The 16,618-nt window shown below is 47.7% G+C and overlaps 1 protein-coding gene across 3 annotated transcripts in view; it reads right to left on the reverse strand.

Annotated features, from left to right (window-relative positions):
- Window positions 1-6,266: 6,266 nt before the first annotated feature.
- The window catches only part of LOC135909700 (homeobox protein CDX-1-like), a 32,545-nt gene continuing 22,193 nt past the window's right edge, over window positions 6,267-16,618 (reverse strand). The window contains exons 2-3 of one of the 3 annotated variants that reach the window (XM_065441738.1): window positions 12,345-12,407; window positions 6,267-7,502 (exon numbers count right to left, since the gene is read on the reverse strand). In XM_065441738.1, the coding sequence (XP_065297810.1) occupies window positions 7,198-7,502; window positions 12,345-12,407 (368 nt within the window). In that variant the 3' untranslated portion in view covers window positions 6,267-7,197. Of the gene's footprint in view, window positions 7,533-12,344; window positions 12,408-16,618 lie in introns of all 3 variants that reach the window. The other 2 variants (XM_065441740.1, XM_065441741.1) reach the window with 2 other exon arrangements.

The following is a 16,618-nucleotide window of genomic DNA, read 5'->3' on the forward strand; positions in this document are numbered from 1 at the left end:
AATTTGCCTCAAACGTGGCTTGGCCTAAAAACATGGTCGTGGCTGCACTACATCTTTGAATAAAGTAAGTTACATATATAGTGCATAAGCAGCCGTGGAAGAAAAAAGAAGAAAGAAAACAGAAGATGAAACTGTCTTATAGTGATCGCGCACATTGTCGTCTGTCTTTCAACTTTAGCGGCCCGCTGGTACTTCTTACGTTTAAATTCATTGTACATCCCAGTACTAGCCTTCATGATTGAATAAAAAAGTGTTTTATGTTATACGAGAAAAAGAAACACAATTTTTCATGCTGTTTTAGATGAACCATTGTAATAGGCGGAACGGTGTTAGCGCGCCTTCAAGGTATACCCTGACTTTCCGAGAACGATGCCGATTCGAAGCCACATCCCGGCATTCACATGCATGCAATGGGGGCGCTGCATTAACAAGGCCGTGTCGTGTATACTAACAGACATTTCAGGCAGTATTCCACTAATGGGCCCTACTCCCCCCCCCCCACTCCCTCCCTCTCCGAAATGCGATTATACTTATGTCTTCATCAGTATAGTACAGTGGGGAGGAAAGGGCTGACTGTGGTTTCTGTTCAATTCATTTTGATCCTTATTCTACCCTCGTAACCACCCGACTGTATAGGTCATCTTCTCAGAAACCAAAGCCTGAAGAAAAGACCCTCAAAGTGATCAAGGAAGATGAAAAGGCCCGTTTACGCTTCGAGGGTTTCATATGCGTATTTATGGAATAATTCCAGCCGATGGTCTTGACCTTACGCAAATTGAAGTCATCAGTCAGATCTATTGCCATTCGACTGACTGGATTTAATTCCCGGCCGCGGGGTCCACATTTGAATGGGGGCGAAATTAAAAAAGCGCTCGTGTACTTATACAGAAAATGTTTCATTAAACGATGCGGACCAAAATGTGCAATCCGGCTTCGAAATTTGAGTGAAACCAAATCATGCTAGCGGAAAGCCGCTAGGACTTCTTTTAAAGTTCTTATATATATAAATATTAAAAAAGCTATATATATATATATATATATATATATATATATATATATATATATATATATATATATATATATATATATATATATATTATAAAGGTGCATAAAGTATAATATGAAGCCTACATGAAAGTGCACGAAGCCTACCGGTCTAATATGATGATCGCTAACTTTTAAGGGTTACCGTTTGAAACTGAATTTCGAAAAGTATAGTAATCTAACCTGCTCGAGTTAATCAGGTTTTACTCCATCTATTGCAGTCTAGCATTTTCCCCATATCTACTTTATATTATTTCTTTTCAATAAAACATCCGCCGTTATAGTGTAAAGTTACTTGTTCCTGTAACGACCCAGGCTCCATTTTTTTTTCTCAACATTACTCAGAGCGCTTTTTACTTATCTCTGCCTCTGAACTGCAGTTATCCTGTTACGAATATTTGTCACTGTATGTTATTGTGCTCAGGGCAGCCAGCTCAGGTTTCAAACAGCAAGACACTGACTGCCCTTTGTATTGCCGTACAAACTGCCCCTCCTAATTTCTTCCTTGCCGTCTTTGTAAATCTCCATGGACCTTTTCGTTTCCATCCTGTTGCACCCGTTGTAATTTACCGTCTCTGTTTCTGTCGTTTTCCTATTGATGAGTCCTGGTTTTCTATTCCCACTTTCGACTTCTCTGTACTTGGTTTCCAACTTTCTTGACCTCTTCCTTCAATCCAGGTCTACTCTTTTGAGGAAATCCAAATATTTGTGCACCTTAGCCGCCCATTTCTTCGCATCCATGTTGCTTCAAAGAGGCCCTACCCATATCACCCTGCACTGCCTCAATTGTGGTTTTACTGTGCGACCCCCCCCCCCTCCCGTCTCCGCCCCGATGTCAATTGGCCCACCGACCTTTACATACGTAATATATATGCATATATATAGAAAAGCGACGCCGTTTTCCGCCTGTTATTTGTCGCAAACCTGGATGTTTTCAGACTTGGCACTGAGAGAAGTTAATTCATGCTCTGATATGTGTTTCCTTTAATACCGTATACAAACTAGGCGATCGACTTCCTTTTTGTTGTTTATGTTTTAGTTTGGAAGCGCAGAAGCTAGCCGCGTGGTAACCACGTGGCACGATCCTTGCGAGCGATAGCTACTAGAAGTACACCGTGGGGGAGTGGCGCTTGTTGTGAGTGCGCGTCTTGTTTACAGCACAGAAGCAAACGAGGACAACAACACAATTATGTAGATCCAACGTGCATTTTGGAATCTACGTGAAGCGAAGCTTCGGTGAAAAGCCTTATCGAACGTTATGCAACTACTTTAGTAACGTCTGCTGCGGGGCTATACACTGTAAAATAATTTACACCCTAAAAAGTTAAAAAGGGTGTAAATGTGTCAATAACTCACACCCTTAGGGTATTATCTAGATAACGGACACCCAAAGGGTGTGAGTTATAGACACATTTACACCTTTTTTTCACTTTTTAGGGTGTAAGTTATTTTACGGTGTAGTTGTTACATTGCTTTTAGAAATGGTTTAAGGCTCAAAATATAGGACACCGACAACAGAATAAAAGACGCGGACAGGCGCACACTCGCAACTGATTTGTATTTTTCCCGATGCTTCACTTATATCTCTATCTACCTCATGTGACCTCACCGGTGTATGTTCCTGTTCGCATGCCTGAGAGTACATAAGTGAAGCATTAATAGAGGGAAAATCAGACATCCACCAGGACGAATTTTTCTTCAACTGTGAAGCTTTTCTTTCGAGGAACCCGTATGGGTTTCCTTTGTAGCAAGTGCTACGAACGGGTGGATGTCTGATTTTCCCTTTATTGATTACTTCGCTCCATCTTGCGGGTTTCCGCATAACTATTATGTCATAAGTGAAGCATCGGGAAAAATAAAAATCAGTTGCGAGTGTGCGCCTCTCCGTGTCTTTTATTATGTTGTCCGTGTCGTATATTTTTGCGCCTTAAACGATTTCTAAAAGTTATAAAACTATTTTTCTTCTGCAACGCGTTTTGCATGCAGCATATAGCGATTATATACGTACCTGCCCCGCAAGACGACAAAGCGCGGAGACACTCTCCCCGCGACCCACGTGATTGCGGGCTGAATTGCTTCTGGGATCGGCGCAGTTACACAGCGAAGCTGTTAGCCTCTAGTTGGTCGGAATTTGTCGTAGCGTGCTCCCCCCCCCCCCAAAAAAAAAAGACGGCGTCGGGGAAAGGTGTTTGAGTTTCAGCGTAACAGAATTATGTTTTCTCGTATATTCGAATTACGCTCCGATGCTATCAGGTCTGTAGGTTGTGCGTAAGGCGTACTTTGCGCATTTTCTGACTTAATTTGCATTGAAACATTAATTTAGTTCAATAAGGCACCTGCGCTTGGCGGACCGCCTAAAAGAATGAGCATGCATGCTGCACTTCCGCACACGTGCGTGCGCGTGTGACGTACGTCGCTTGTGGTGGTGGTTGTTCGTGTAGCGTCGTCTATAACGTCAGTTGTGCTGGTGGTACTGGTGGTCTGGTTGCGCACCAGATTCGCTGTACATCCGCTTTCACAGGGTGGAATGGAGGTAGGCTTTTCCTTCCTTATTTATTACACCATCTCCGCGATAAGCCTCGTTTACTGTTCCACTATCTCCAGGGCCGGTCTAGTTCACTGCGCAATAAGTCGACTGAGCAAATGAGCTAGACCCCGCAAAAAAAAAAAAAGAACACAGGATGTTCCTCTTAATAAAGGAAGTGTGCGATTAACGGCGCACGCGGGACCCTTTATTTTATCGAAAGCAGATTTTTAAAAATTATTCGTGACAGGTATAGCGCACTTATACTTCTTGAGCTAGTCATATCCACTCCGAACGAATTCTGAGGATGACAACAATTTCGACATATGGTGTTGGGCTGCTGAGCACGAGGTCGCGGGATCGAATCCCGGCCACGGCAGTCGCACTTCGATGGAGGCGAAATGGGAAAACACCCGTGTACTCAGAATTAGGTGCACGTTAAAGAACCCGAGGTGATCGAAATTTTAGGAATCCTCCACTACGGCGTGCCTCATAACCAGAAAGTGGTTTTGGCACGTAAAACCCCATAATTAAATTTAATTTTAATGAATTTCGTGCTAGGCGTTCCCAAACTCTGCCACGGAATTCAGTGGTGTTCTAGTAACTTTTGAGGTTCAACGCATAAAAGGAGGTTTGTTTAAAAAATCAAGTGGAACAACAGTGCATTTTTACGGCATGTTTCACTGCGCTCATCTCAAAACTGGTGCGAGGTTAAAAATTCGTTCCACGTGGATGTGCCTTGTGAAATGACTGGCTTCAATTCGTGTATTTCAATATGTGCGTGCTAAAGCAATTAGTTAAAAGTTAATTAGTGAAATCTTGTAAGTAATTCAATTATGCCTATTGATTTTCAGCGTAAGTATAATGTATACCTCTTCGAGTATTCCAACTTAATGAGTATATTCATGCTAAATACTGCAGACAATCAAAGAAAGCAATCTGTTAAGATTAAAATAAAACACTCTGTATTTGTTGCAATCAGGATATTTAGGTTACCGTCTGTTGTCTCCCAGCAGAGTTGCGTAAAGAGCAGAGCAGGTGATGGTCACATCTGTGGAGGTAGTATACAGACGGGGCTATATATATACATATGACGTAAGCCTATTTGTTTTGTTAGTGACCTCCTGTGTGTTAGCTACCGCGCAAGACAGCAGTACAAGCAACAGCCACGATCAGCGACGTCCGGCAGAGTTCGCCTAGAAAGCCTCGCTTTCAAACAACGACTGCGGGGCTTCCTCGCGATAACCGCGAGTCGGATAGACAGGCGAACGACGACGGTGTGTCTTCCACGCCATCTTCCGCGGCCCTGCAGTGAAGCGCATCAGGCGCGTCGGGCCAGGTGAAGACTGGGACGTCCCGCGCGCGCTGCCGCGATCGGCCCCCGGGGAGGGGGGCGTGATTTGCGGCGGGCGCAGCACAATGGGCCGGCGCCGCCGTCGTTTGGCGGCCGTGACGGACGGGGCTCGCGGGAGCCATCGGTCCTCCTGCGCGCACGATCGCTCCTCCGCCTCCCCCCCCCCCCCCCCCCACCGTCCTCCCTGCGAGGAGAACAAGGAGGAAACGGCGCGGCGGCGGAGTAGCGCGCATACGTGCGGCATCATGGTGGAAGCATCAATTGCGATGGCTCCGCGGCGCGGCTTCTCCCCCACATCCCCGCGCCGGATCATCTCTCTATACGTCGAGGCGGCTAATGAAAAAGCGCGTTTTGGCGCCACGCGCTCCCGTTTACGACCGAGCAGATTGGGGAAAGTTTGCCGGCCGCCAACGCCAGCGCCAGCGCCGTTGCGGCGACGCGCAATACTGGCGGCGGTGGCGGCGTGCACACTTTAGCCACTTTTCATACCCCCCCCCCCCCCCCCCCGATCTGCTACGGTTGCTAGCTGCACCGACCGACCGACCGGCCGACCGCGCCAGCCAGCAGGAGCAAACAGCGGGCTCGCGAGTGGCGCGACCCTGCTTGCCGGCAAACAGTCGTAAAATCTGGTCCTCCCCACATTTTTTTCCCCCCTCCAACCGAACGCACACCGACAGCGGTCGGGAATTAAGTAAGCCGCGCGTGGTCGTATCGAGCCCGTGTGGTCTCATTTTATACAGACTTTGGGTAAGGGTTTGCGCGGAAGGACCGTTCCGGCGGAGCAGCTGTTTGACTGCGAGGGTTAGACACAATCCATTCGCGGCACGATTTGTGGATTCCCGCAGGTGTCGGATCGCATGTTGTGTGCGATATAGTTATTGTGAGGATTAACAAGTAGCGAAACAAAGTTCGGGCACGCGCAATCGGCCCTGCATGCAAAAGAATCCGCGTAGATTTCCTGCATAGATGCATGTGCATTGTTGCTGATACTACTTGTGTATGATGAGTCGCTTCCGTCCGCTGTTTTTCGATATATTCAAAGCAGCAGGACATGTTGGACCGTGGGCTCTGTGCGTATTATTATCTGACTGCACGAGCCGCACAGTGTGTAGCAGCTAGCTTTCAAAGTCACAGACGCCAACACATGCACGGGAATGTACCATCTGAGGCAACTGTACCAACTAGCCCATCCAGCTAGTTTCCATGCTCTGCCACTTTCCTCGGTGCCGTTTTTCCTTACCTTCACTCAACGCAAGCCTTGGTTGAGGTCTGGTCTGCTTTGTGCGCAGTGAGTCAGAGCACTCCTCCTTTTTTTTTTTTTTACATCAGACACAGAGAAAAAAGTAATGAGCGCAAACTGCATTTAGTTTCACAAACACTGAAAACAAAAACGTTATTACCCGATGGAACTGCGCACAGCACTGCCTCGTCGTGAGGCGCACGTTCGCGCACTGTCGGCTGTCCGCTGCCCCATGCAAAGAACAGTGCTCAGAGGTCGCCACACAAGTCATCGCGTGCCCATAAAGTGGTCCGTATAAACACGCTGTAATTCGTAGTCCGTGGCACCACGTGTCCATGCACAGAATAAGAGTCCTGTTCTCCACCACGGCGCCATCTCGAAGGCGCACGCATTGTCCATTGCACGATGAGCCCCGTTGGCCTGCGCGTCCGTGGAGAAACGTATAGTTCCGTACAAAGATTACTTGAAAGCAGTCTGGTCATGCAGTCGTTCACTCGTTATGGTAACCGTAGGCAGGCGCATCAATTTTCTTTCTTTTGGCTTGGCTTCACCGAGAGTGCGCGCTAAATCAGCCTCAGAATGCTTGCATGCACAATGAAACTACGCACCTACTAATTTTGGCTTTTCATCCTACCGAGTTGAACTTACTATCTGAAGCGAAAGGCCGTGATGAACACACCAGCCGATACACGGGCTCTGTCGTCTGCATAGCAGCAAATTTGCTTTCGACTACGCCGAGTCTGTGCTCATTCTTGTTTCGAGATCGTTATCTTCCCTCAGCAACTCCCTTTCCATGGCCTATGGTGAATGACGAGGAAAATCCACGTACCGTCTGCTTATTCCCATCATTAATCCCCGTGCAGGCTGCTATGAAACGCGACGTCGGTACACTGAACTAGAATAGTTCGTTGTAACGTCGGTGCCCCGCACGTACACCAGCGCCAGATTTCTCCCCTAGCGGTCTTCGTACGAAACTATACGCTGGCGAGGGCCGCCCGCGGCAGAGAGGGAGGGTGTGTCCACGGCGTGCATGTACTATGAGTAGCCGTCGGTGGGCGCCGCCGCCGCCGAGAAAGGCGGCAGCGTGGCGGTAGGAACGGGCTCTGCCTTGACCAGCTCTCGGTGCAGCATCTCCTCCTGTTTCTTGGCCTGCTTGCGATCCTTGGCGCGCCGGTTCTGGAACCAGATCTTGACCTGCCGCTCGCTTAGGCCCAGCATTGCCGCTAGCTCCGCCTTGCGCCGAATGGTGATGTACCGACTGTAGTGGAACTCCTTCTCCAGCTCCAGCCGCTGGTGGTCGCTGTACACGACGCGGTACTTGTCCTTGGTCCGGGTTTTGCCTGCGTAGAGGAAAGAGAGAAAGCACGATGCTATACAACCATTATTGCTGAAGAAATTGAACGTCGATATGCTATCACCAATTCAACATTATTTTCATCATCAGAAAGTTTACTGCAGGGCTCGAAGGACTTCTCCCAGGCAACCTACAGTTATCCCGACCCAACTACGCCAGCAAATTTCCTAATATCATCACTTCATCTAGCCCTCTGTCGCCCTCAACTGTATTGCCCTTTTCTTAAACCCATCCTGCTGTACTTTACAACAGACCGCCGCTTATCTGTCATATACGCATCACATAGCCTGCACAACTCCATTTCTTCCTCTCATTTCACACGGTCCAAACCGAACAGCAACTCAAGATATATTCGATTAAATTAAAAAGCTTCAGCGCCGTCACTAAGTTCGCCGGCTTCAAGTCACTTAAAAGTTTTGCAATTAGAATGCACTCATCGGTGTCGTACTCATATTAGACTGCCCTAGTGAATAAATATGAGACTGCGCAGAAACGTCATGTATGATTCTGTTTTGCTAATTACCGAAGAACGGCCACCATTACATAAACAAAAGCGGCTCTAAATATCGAATTCATAACAACACGCATAACAATTTATTTTTCTTGCTTTCGTAATAAATTTCATAATCGTTCTATCTCGTCTCTCTTTATTCGGCTAGCACCACGTATACCGTCTTGTAAATATCACCACCTTATGGGGTCAACATGCCACATAGCAACACAAAAACCCATGTGGACTCATTTTTAATAAAATCGATAATCACCAAACTACCTGGATTTTCACGCACCGGCATTGCCGACTCTGCCTTCTTCAAACACGTATTAACTTATATTGCAGTAACGTTTTGCATAAGTACCGCTTGTATGGTGTTTTATGTTCATATTGCGCTGCTTTTAAGATTTTGCTTATTCAAGTGCGTTCTCAAGATTAATTAAGAAATCAAGTATTTTGTTTGACTGCGCGTGCGTGTGTGCCTGTGTTTTGTTCGTGAGATTTATTTCATACATCGCCCCTTCATGTCCTAAAGTGTATACGCATATATATACCACGAGTGTGAATGAACGACTAACAAGACGAAGGGAATGGCGTAAAAGTAGGCTTCTCCACACAAAATTGTTTATTGTGGAGAAGCCACCTTTCGGTCAACAGTTTTTGAGAAAGTGTTCAAAAAAAGGCGCGCAGGTTTGGATGTCAGATGCGAAAGGAAAGCTAGTTGTTTAGGTAGCTGAGGGGAAGAGCGCAAATACGAGAGAGGAGCGCGGCGTGCAGGTTTACTGGCTGCAACGGTGCGCGAAAACACCTTGCGCAGGAGCTGTACAGTCGAGCACCAATACCAATCACCGAGCGGACGCAGTGGGAATTGAACTTTGCACCCAAGACCACATTTGCAGCGTCCCATAGGGACAGCGAAAACAACAAAAGTTGGGTAAAGGCTGTGATGGAAATGCTTATATGGTTTGTGGGCGTGGACGAGGGACGGGGTAGATCTAATAACGGCGAAATGGGCAACAACGATCGGTGACCGTGGTGACAAGAGGAAACGAGGTTGGTCGGTCCAAGGAAGGGTGGCAACACAATACCGAAGCTGCTCAATACCACAAGAGTGAGCAAGGAGTAAGGTAGGGCAGTGTCAAGGGAGTTCACGAGAACATACTTTTGGCCTAGTTTTTGGCCATACTTTTGGCACACAAAGACAGTGCATCATCCATGTCTGTCTTTCTTTCAGTGACCGCATTGCTTAAGCGCTATGTTTCCAGTGCGGAAGAAGCTCGTCAAAAAAAAAAAATGCGCTGCCCGTCATTGGTTCTTCGAGCAAGTACAATACCTCGAATCCAAGCAGTAAAAAAATAATAATTAAATAATAATAATCAATTGTTATGTCTACTGAAGGACGAAGATATCTCAGCGATTTCCAAGTACCGTTGTCTTGTGGCAGCCGACTCATGTTAAGCCTGCGAATGTTTTATTATGGTAAACTGTATACCAAAATAAAGAAGAAGAAAAAGAGAAAGAAGAGAGGAAATGACGTAAAGAACCGAGGAGGCGTTTCCTCGCGGCTCTTACTCTTTCCCAGTCCACTTAGTTATTTATTTCTTTCTCTCTTTCTTTCTTCTTTCTGTCTATCTACCACATTATCTTCTGTCTGTCGTTTTTGAAGAGCACGCACCCGCTCACGGGTTGCTGCTTTTCTAGCTTCAGCCTTTCCGGCCTCGGTAAGCCGATGCAAATGTCCCGGATTCGGCTCCCCGTCCTCTGGTACTATAACCAGCGTCTTTTCCTTTCTTTCTTTTTTTTTTTTCTATAACGGCACAACTGGACCGATAGCGACGCTCGTCGCGAAGCTTTTTGTAATACTCATCTTTGACCTCATACCCGTTGTGTCAAAGCCATTTTCTTCTCACTGCGCATTGTTCTGCGCAGCCTGGGGAACCTGCTCGGCCGGAGAAGGACACCCTCAACCCGTTTCCACGTCTGCAACGGTTTTTCGCAGCAGAAGGCAAATGTGGAGTTGTGGTAAGGGCGCTCGGATTGAAGACTCGTGGGTCCCGGTTCAGTTTCCCATACTATACCGCGCAATGTTTTTATTTTAGGTGGTGTGAGATCCGCGTAAGCGATTCTTGCCAACAAACAGACGCGTTCACCTTATTCCTCATAAGTGTTCTTCACAGTAAACAAAGTACATAATAAAGACAGCGCGCTGGCGTATCTGAACTTTATACAACGGAAAAACATATATATGGAGAATGGATGTAGGAGACGCGGCGCTATGTATCATCCTTGCTATGATTTCGTGCCCCAACAGTGCTCTATAATAGAGAGCTCGCGAAGACTGTATACCGTGCAGCACGGAACACTGAAGCACAGGATCTATAGATACTCTCGTGTGACTATAGGGGTTGCCCAATGCGTACTGATAGTTCACGTAGTCGGGTCATATCCATTTTATTTTTCATCTACACTCAAAACCCGCGCTGCAAATTTTGGGATGCTTCCTGCGCCACACCGCATATCAGGTTCTGGCCCTGCAGATCACCGAGCTACTTTCATACGCTCAAGAAAAACACCACCGCATAGTGTTCCAATGGATACCGGGACACTGTGGGCTCAACGGTAATGAGATGGCCGATGCTGCAGCAAGGCGCGCCCTCAGCAATGGCATGCGAACTGTAGTGCCATTCTCCAGACCGGATATCACATGCCTCCTGTCGGAAGTAATGAGGAGTGCGACGAGAACATACTGGGCCCAGCCAGACGCTCGTCACGTCCCCTTTAAAAGCTTGGATCCCGATATGAAATTTCCTATTCTGCGTGGAATTCCACGCCCTCATACATGCCTGATACACAGACTGCGATTAGGCGTCGCCTTCACGCGCAAATATTTGCACATTATTGGACGGACAGACTCCCCGGACTGTTCAGTGTGTGGCGCTGTAGAGACTATAGAACATGTGCTCGTGGTGTGCCCTGAGTATGCGCGAGAAAGACTGACATTGGCAGATACATTGAGACATTTCCACAATGGACCACTGTCGGAGGACCTCTTGCTAGGCGCGTGGCCACAGAGTTGGCAGACGACAGAGACTATGCGTGCACTTTCACGTTTCCTAGGTGACACGGGCCTGGACTCACGCCTGTGATACCAGTTGTGTAATGTGTCATTCACCTCGTTCCTCCCATTATCATCCATCATTGTGACCCCTTTTCTTCCCCTCTTCCCCCTCCCTTACGTAGAGTAGCAGGCCAGATGCTCCATTATCCGGCCGACCTCTCTACATTTTCCAATCATTAAAATAATTCTTCTTCTACACTTAGCGGCTTCTACGCAGATGCGTAGTAAATCATGTCCGTTGAGTGAAATACACGTGTACACAGCGTGCAACCGCCATCTTCTAAAGAACAACTTCTTTACAATGCGCACAACGTCTTCGCCCTCAACGACTATATTACCTGCGGCTTGGGCCCCCGAAACACGTGCACGGATGCCGCCAGTCTCAGAGTCTACATGGAGCACGAAACCACGCTCAAATCGTCAAGCGCCGAAACTGTGCGCTAACTCAGTTGCTATATCGCGACCGGCCCAAAACTATACTCACTGCCGGAGGGGACCGAGTCCGCTCCCCAGTGGCGCTGGTTCATTTCTTTTTCGAAGTATGACGAGGATGAACCCGAAGATCAGGAAGCAACGGCGTAAAGGAATGGACGGGTAGACGGACGTATCAAAACCACCCTCAAGCTTTGTCCATGGTAGAGGTCACGAAGACGATCACATCCATTCGACCATTCGAGCATTCCCTTACACTCGGTCGAGATCAGTGTCGCTCTCTTCTAAATGTGGACAGTTGTCCGGCCAGTCTGCATAACATAGTGTTGCGGAGAGAGAGAGAGAAAATGATAAAAGAAAGGTAGGGAGGTTAACCAGGACTGAGCCCGGTTGGCTACCCTACACTGGGGAAAGGGAAAGGGGGACGGAAAGATGAAAAGAAGAGAAAGTCCACTGGAGATATCAGTGTTGCGGAGAGCAGTGTACTTGGCATGCACCAGGACGACAGAACGCCCAGAGCAGTTGTGTGGCAATTTCGCTTCAACAGCAAACGGCACGCAGAAGGCGATCGGTAATTCCAACGAGAAAGAAGTATAATGCGTCCTCAGATGTCACCCTAACAAGCTGTAGAGATGACGCGGAAGAGATCAGTTCACCCCGTGTACTATAGGTCAGAGAGAAAGCTCAGCTGCAGATGTGTATACGGCAAGAGATGAAGACACAAGTTTGTGCAATCAGTCGAATGCCAGAAACTTCAGGTTCGCGCCAAAGCGCGCGAAGCTTACCCGCTTCGTCCACTCCCGAAAACGGGATGGCAACACAGACGCCGTTGAGGGCACATCGGGCGGCTGCATCCGCTCGGTCATTTCCGTGGATTCGGCGGCCGTGGCACAGCGCATATGGAAGGAGAAAAGGTGACGCCACGTAAGCGTCACGTGACACCGCACATGCAGAGGGGCGGCTCGCGGCAGAAAGCGGTATATACTGCATGCATGGCTGCTCGCCTGCAAGCTGCTGCGCGAAGCTAAGCGAACAGCAGCAGGGATACGAACCCGCACTGCCCGGCAAACCGAATACGAAATGGTTGGAGAAAAATAGCAGAGACTATACGCTAAAAGCTGTCAGCGCCGAGCAGGCTGAAGACAAAAATGGAATGGACTTGACTGCTCAATGCACATGCACGCGAATCGGCTTCTATGCGCTTATGCAAGCCGAAAGCCATGGATAATTTTAAGTTGTGAAGTTTAACGCCCTGCAGCTGCTCAATTGACTCCGATGGGTGCCATAGAGTGGATTAATTTTAACCACCCATGAGGTTCTTTAGCGCGCACCCAAAGTTCAGTACACGAGCGTTCCTTGTTTTTTTTATTCCTCCCGCATCAGAATAAATCGAACCCTTGACCCCGTGCTCAGCAGCTGAACGCCAAAGCCATCGGGTCAAAAGAACAAGGAGAAGTGGTCCCAGTGAGCACGACTTGCGCTCAGTGAATTCACGCGTTGAAACGCGATCCCGATCGGCCATGTTGATTGTCTCGATGATACAGACAACGTTGGGAAAGTCGGATGTTGTGATTCAATTTAACAGGTAATATAATAATATATGGGGTTTTACGTGCCAAAACCATTTTCTGATTATGAGGCACGCCGTAGTGGGGGACTCAGCAGGCCCAGGGCCTTACTTGAGCCCTAACGCTCAGCCACGTCCCTCTTTACCCTTCCCCTTTTCAATAAAGTTTATCACCACCACCACCACCGGAAATTTTGACCACCTGGGGTTCTTTAACGTGCACCTAAATCTAAGTACACGGGTGTTTTCGCATTTCGCCCCCATCGAAATGCGGCCGCCGTGGCCGGGTTACGATCCCGCGACCTCGTGCTCAGCAGCCCAACACCATAGCCACTGAGCAACCACGGCGGGTATTTAACAGGTACATATAGAGGATTGAATAATGTGTCTGTGAGAAATTGATGAGGTGCGTATACGTAATGGAAGCGGGTCACACCATCAAAGCCTTCGTCGGACTCATGATGTCATTGGAAATCTCAACTGCCAGAGATGGCATGAGGGGTTTTCCCAGATATATATATATATATATATATATATATATATATATATATATATATATATATATATATATATATATATATATATATATATATATACACACACGCGCACACACACACAGAACATGTGCTGAAAGCCAAGTGCTTTCTGAACGACTCTGCGCGCCACGTCGCGGCTTTCTTGCTTTCTTTCTTTCTTTCTTTCTTTCTTCCTTTCTTTCTTTCTTTCTTTCTTTCTTTCTTTCTTTCTTTCTTTCTTTCTTTCGTTCTTTCTTTCTTTCTTTTTCTCTTTCTTTCTTTCTTTCTTTCTTTCTTTCTTTCTTTCTTTCTTTCTTTCTTATTGGCTGTTTGTTGAAAAGAGGAAATGACATAGCCTTATTTTTGCAGAGGTGTCGCGCTTCTTATCAGATATGGCTCAGCTGGACATGCTCGGCCCGTGTCTGCAGATAGGGATCCGTGGCGCCTCTTCTGTTTTATCGTCCGTGTTTCCAGCTAATTAAGGAGGCGCGATGGGGAGATAGGGTGGGTAGATTGCGAGCGGACTGCGCACAAACTCATCGATTTGCCAAGGGACAAGGATTTCTCGGCGCCAGCCTGTCTGTGTTTTCTGGAAACACAACTTGTACGTTTCTTCCTTTTTTCATTTATCTTTTCAAGTAAGAGAGCGCTTATTTACTCTAACGTCCGGTGTTTATTTCTACTAGCCGTTATACCGGTGTTGATATTTTGCGTACTGTCAAAAGATAAATGGCGGCTAGGCCGCTCCCTTTTCTGTTGAGTCGGAAGTCACGTATACTTTCAAAAGCTAGGTCGCGAGTCCGATCCCCGATGGCGTTCTGGAGGTTTGGAATGCAGAATCACTCGTTTACATATAACGTTTAGAGAAACTTCCCTCATAAAGCTAATTTGTACAATCAACAGGTGTTCTCTAAGCTCACTGCAGACCAACCACTTCGCCTTCTTATATACCTGTGTGTTTCGGTATGTATAAAAGCAAGTTTCTTTTGACTATTTCCTTTGGTCTATTGTGTTCAATAGACTCTCGTGCGGGTTCTTGAAGGGAGGCTATCAGAGGGAAAAAAAGTGATTCTAGTAGAGAAATAAATTGAAGTCTCTGAAATATATAAGACAATTTATAAAAATCACGATAAGATGTCTGTATACATTTCTACAAGCTGTCTAGAGATAAACTGTGTAAGCGATCGAAGCATTTCAGGTGACCAAATTACTTGAGGGCTTCCTCTAAAGCGTTTACGAAAGCCAAAGTGCAGCTTTGCAACGTAAAAGTCCGTAAAGACAGCTAGAAGACCGTTAAGTATAGCCATTGGTGCACACCTCATGTTATAACTGGTAATCAGGTTTAAGTTTTACAGAATTTTTTAGAAATTGCCTGCACTGACGCAACAAATGTTTGGCGTTGCAACCATAAGCTGCGCTCACGGGAAATCGAGGCTTCGTTTTATATGTACGCTTTCGCAGCAGCTCCTTACAGTCTCCTTTAGCCAGCAGTAAAGGCGAATGCCCCCTTTATATGTTCAACCAAGCCGCGATGCTTGCGCGGCGGCTTATTGTTTGCTCACCACTGTCATTACGTACCATACTAGAGCGAAGTAGTAAATTAATGATGCAATGAACAATAAGGCCTTTACAACGTTCCGCATATCGCCAACGCATCACCAGTGCCAATGCTGTTGCGCTATCTGCTAAGTGGAAATCAAACCAACTTTACGGCTCGGTGCCGAGTCCGTATGCCTAGCCGCGCCAAAACATACTGCTTATCTCAAAAATAACTGCGAAGCATACCTGACGCTTTGCCCAGCGTCAGATGTAACTAGGCGACGACGGATTTTGTCACTCATTTCTTGCTGACAGGGCGGAGAGCAACAAGCACGAATTCTGATCGAAGCGGGCAGTCTGTTGCCATAGGCGTAACCATGGTTAGGGTAGCTGTTACGGTTACCGGTGGTAGAATCGCCAGAGTAATTCGTGGTATGCGACGTGCATGCGCAAAGGGCCTGACGCGTCACGTATCGCTGTAACGTATGTCACGTTGCAGCGATAACAAGGAAAAAATAAACCTCTCTATTCCCACCTCCAATCAGACAGTTAAACGCGGGACTTTATTCCACTGCATAAGGACAGTGCCTGTGTACACCTCCGTACCTTCGGCAGCGCTGCAAGTCAGATGGATTATAATTGGGCGGCGGTTTCCCTATCCGTCTCATCTCGTGCACCATTGAAATGCGACGCCTGCAACGACACTGGCCGCGCTTCTCACCACGCCCAGCCTCTTGTGTTTAATGACATTTATAGCAGCCACATATACGGGCACTGTTCCTTCGGCGCAGCAGCAGTTGCCTTGCCCGCTATACACGGCGCCAAGATGTCGCACCCGCGAACAGTTCGACCACGGTTCGAGGTGTTCAAGCGCGACACTAAACCTCGCTTGCCTCGTCATCACTGTATACTGTTTCCTTCTTTATTTATTCTTGCACGAATGAATGCCATTTGCGCCTTTCTCCCCCTTGCGTATTCCCGCATAACACGTTCGGTTAAACAGACGACATTTTATCTCCTCTTATACGTTGTCTTGTTTTCAACAGGTTTCGGCCGGTCGGGCAGCTGCGCGCTCGAAGAGGACGCGTGGACCGACCGGTATACGCGCGGCCCGCGGGCGGCCACATACGCGTGGGCGCGGTCGTTGCGGCGGCAGAGGAGATTATCCCGCGGATTAGCCCGCCGCGCAGCGGGAGGAGGAAGAGGCGAGGGGGGGCCCGATAAGCGGGCGCAACGCTATCGGCCGGAAGAGGGCCGTCGTCGCCGCCGCGGCGGCGGCGCGCAAACAGCGGGCCAACCCGTTCGCCCGACTCGGGTCTAACGCGCGGTTTCCGGGCACCGGAAGTATAATGCACTGCGGGCGCGGTCGAAAGCGAGAGCTGAAAAAAATATTAAATTATGGGGTTTTGCGTGCCGAAACCACTTTCTGATTATGAGG

Source organism: Dermacentor albipictus, chromosome 3 (assembly GCF_038994185.2).
Source record: "Dermacentor albipictus isolate Rhodes 1998 colony chromosome 3, USDA_Dalb.pri_finalv2, whole genome shotgun sequence".
Taxonomy (NCBI): domain Eukaryota; kingdom Metazoa; phylum Arthropoda; class Arachnida; order Ixodida; family Ixodidae; genus Dermacentor; species Dermacentor albipictus.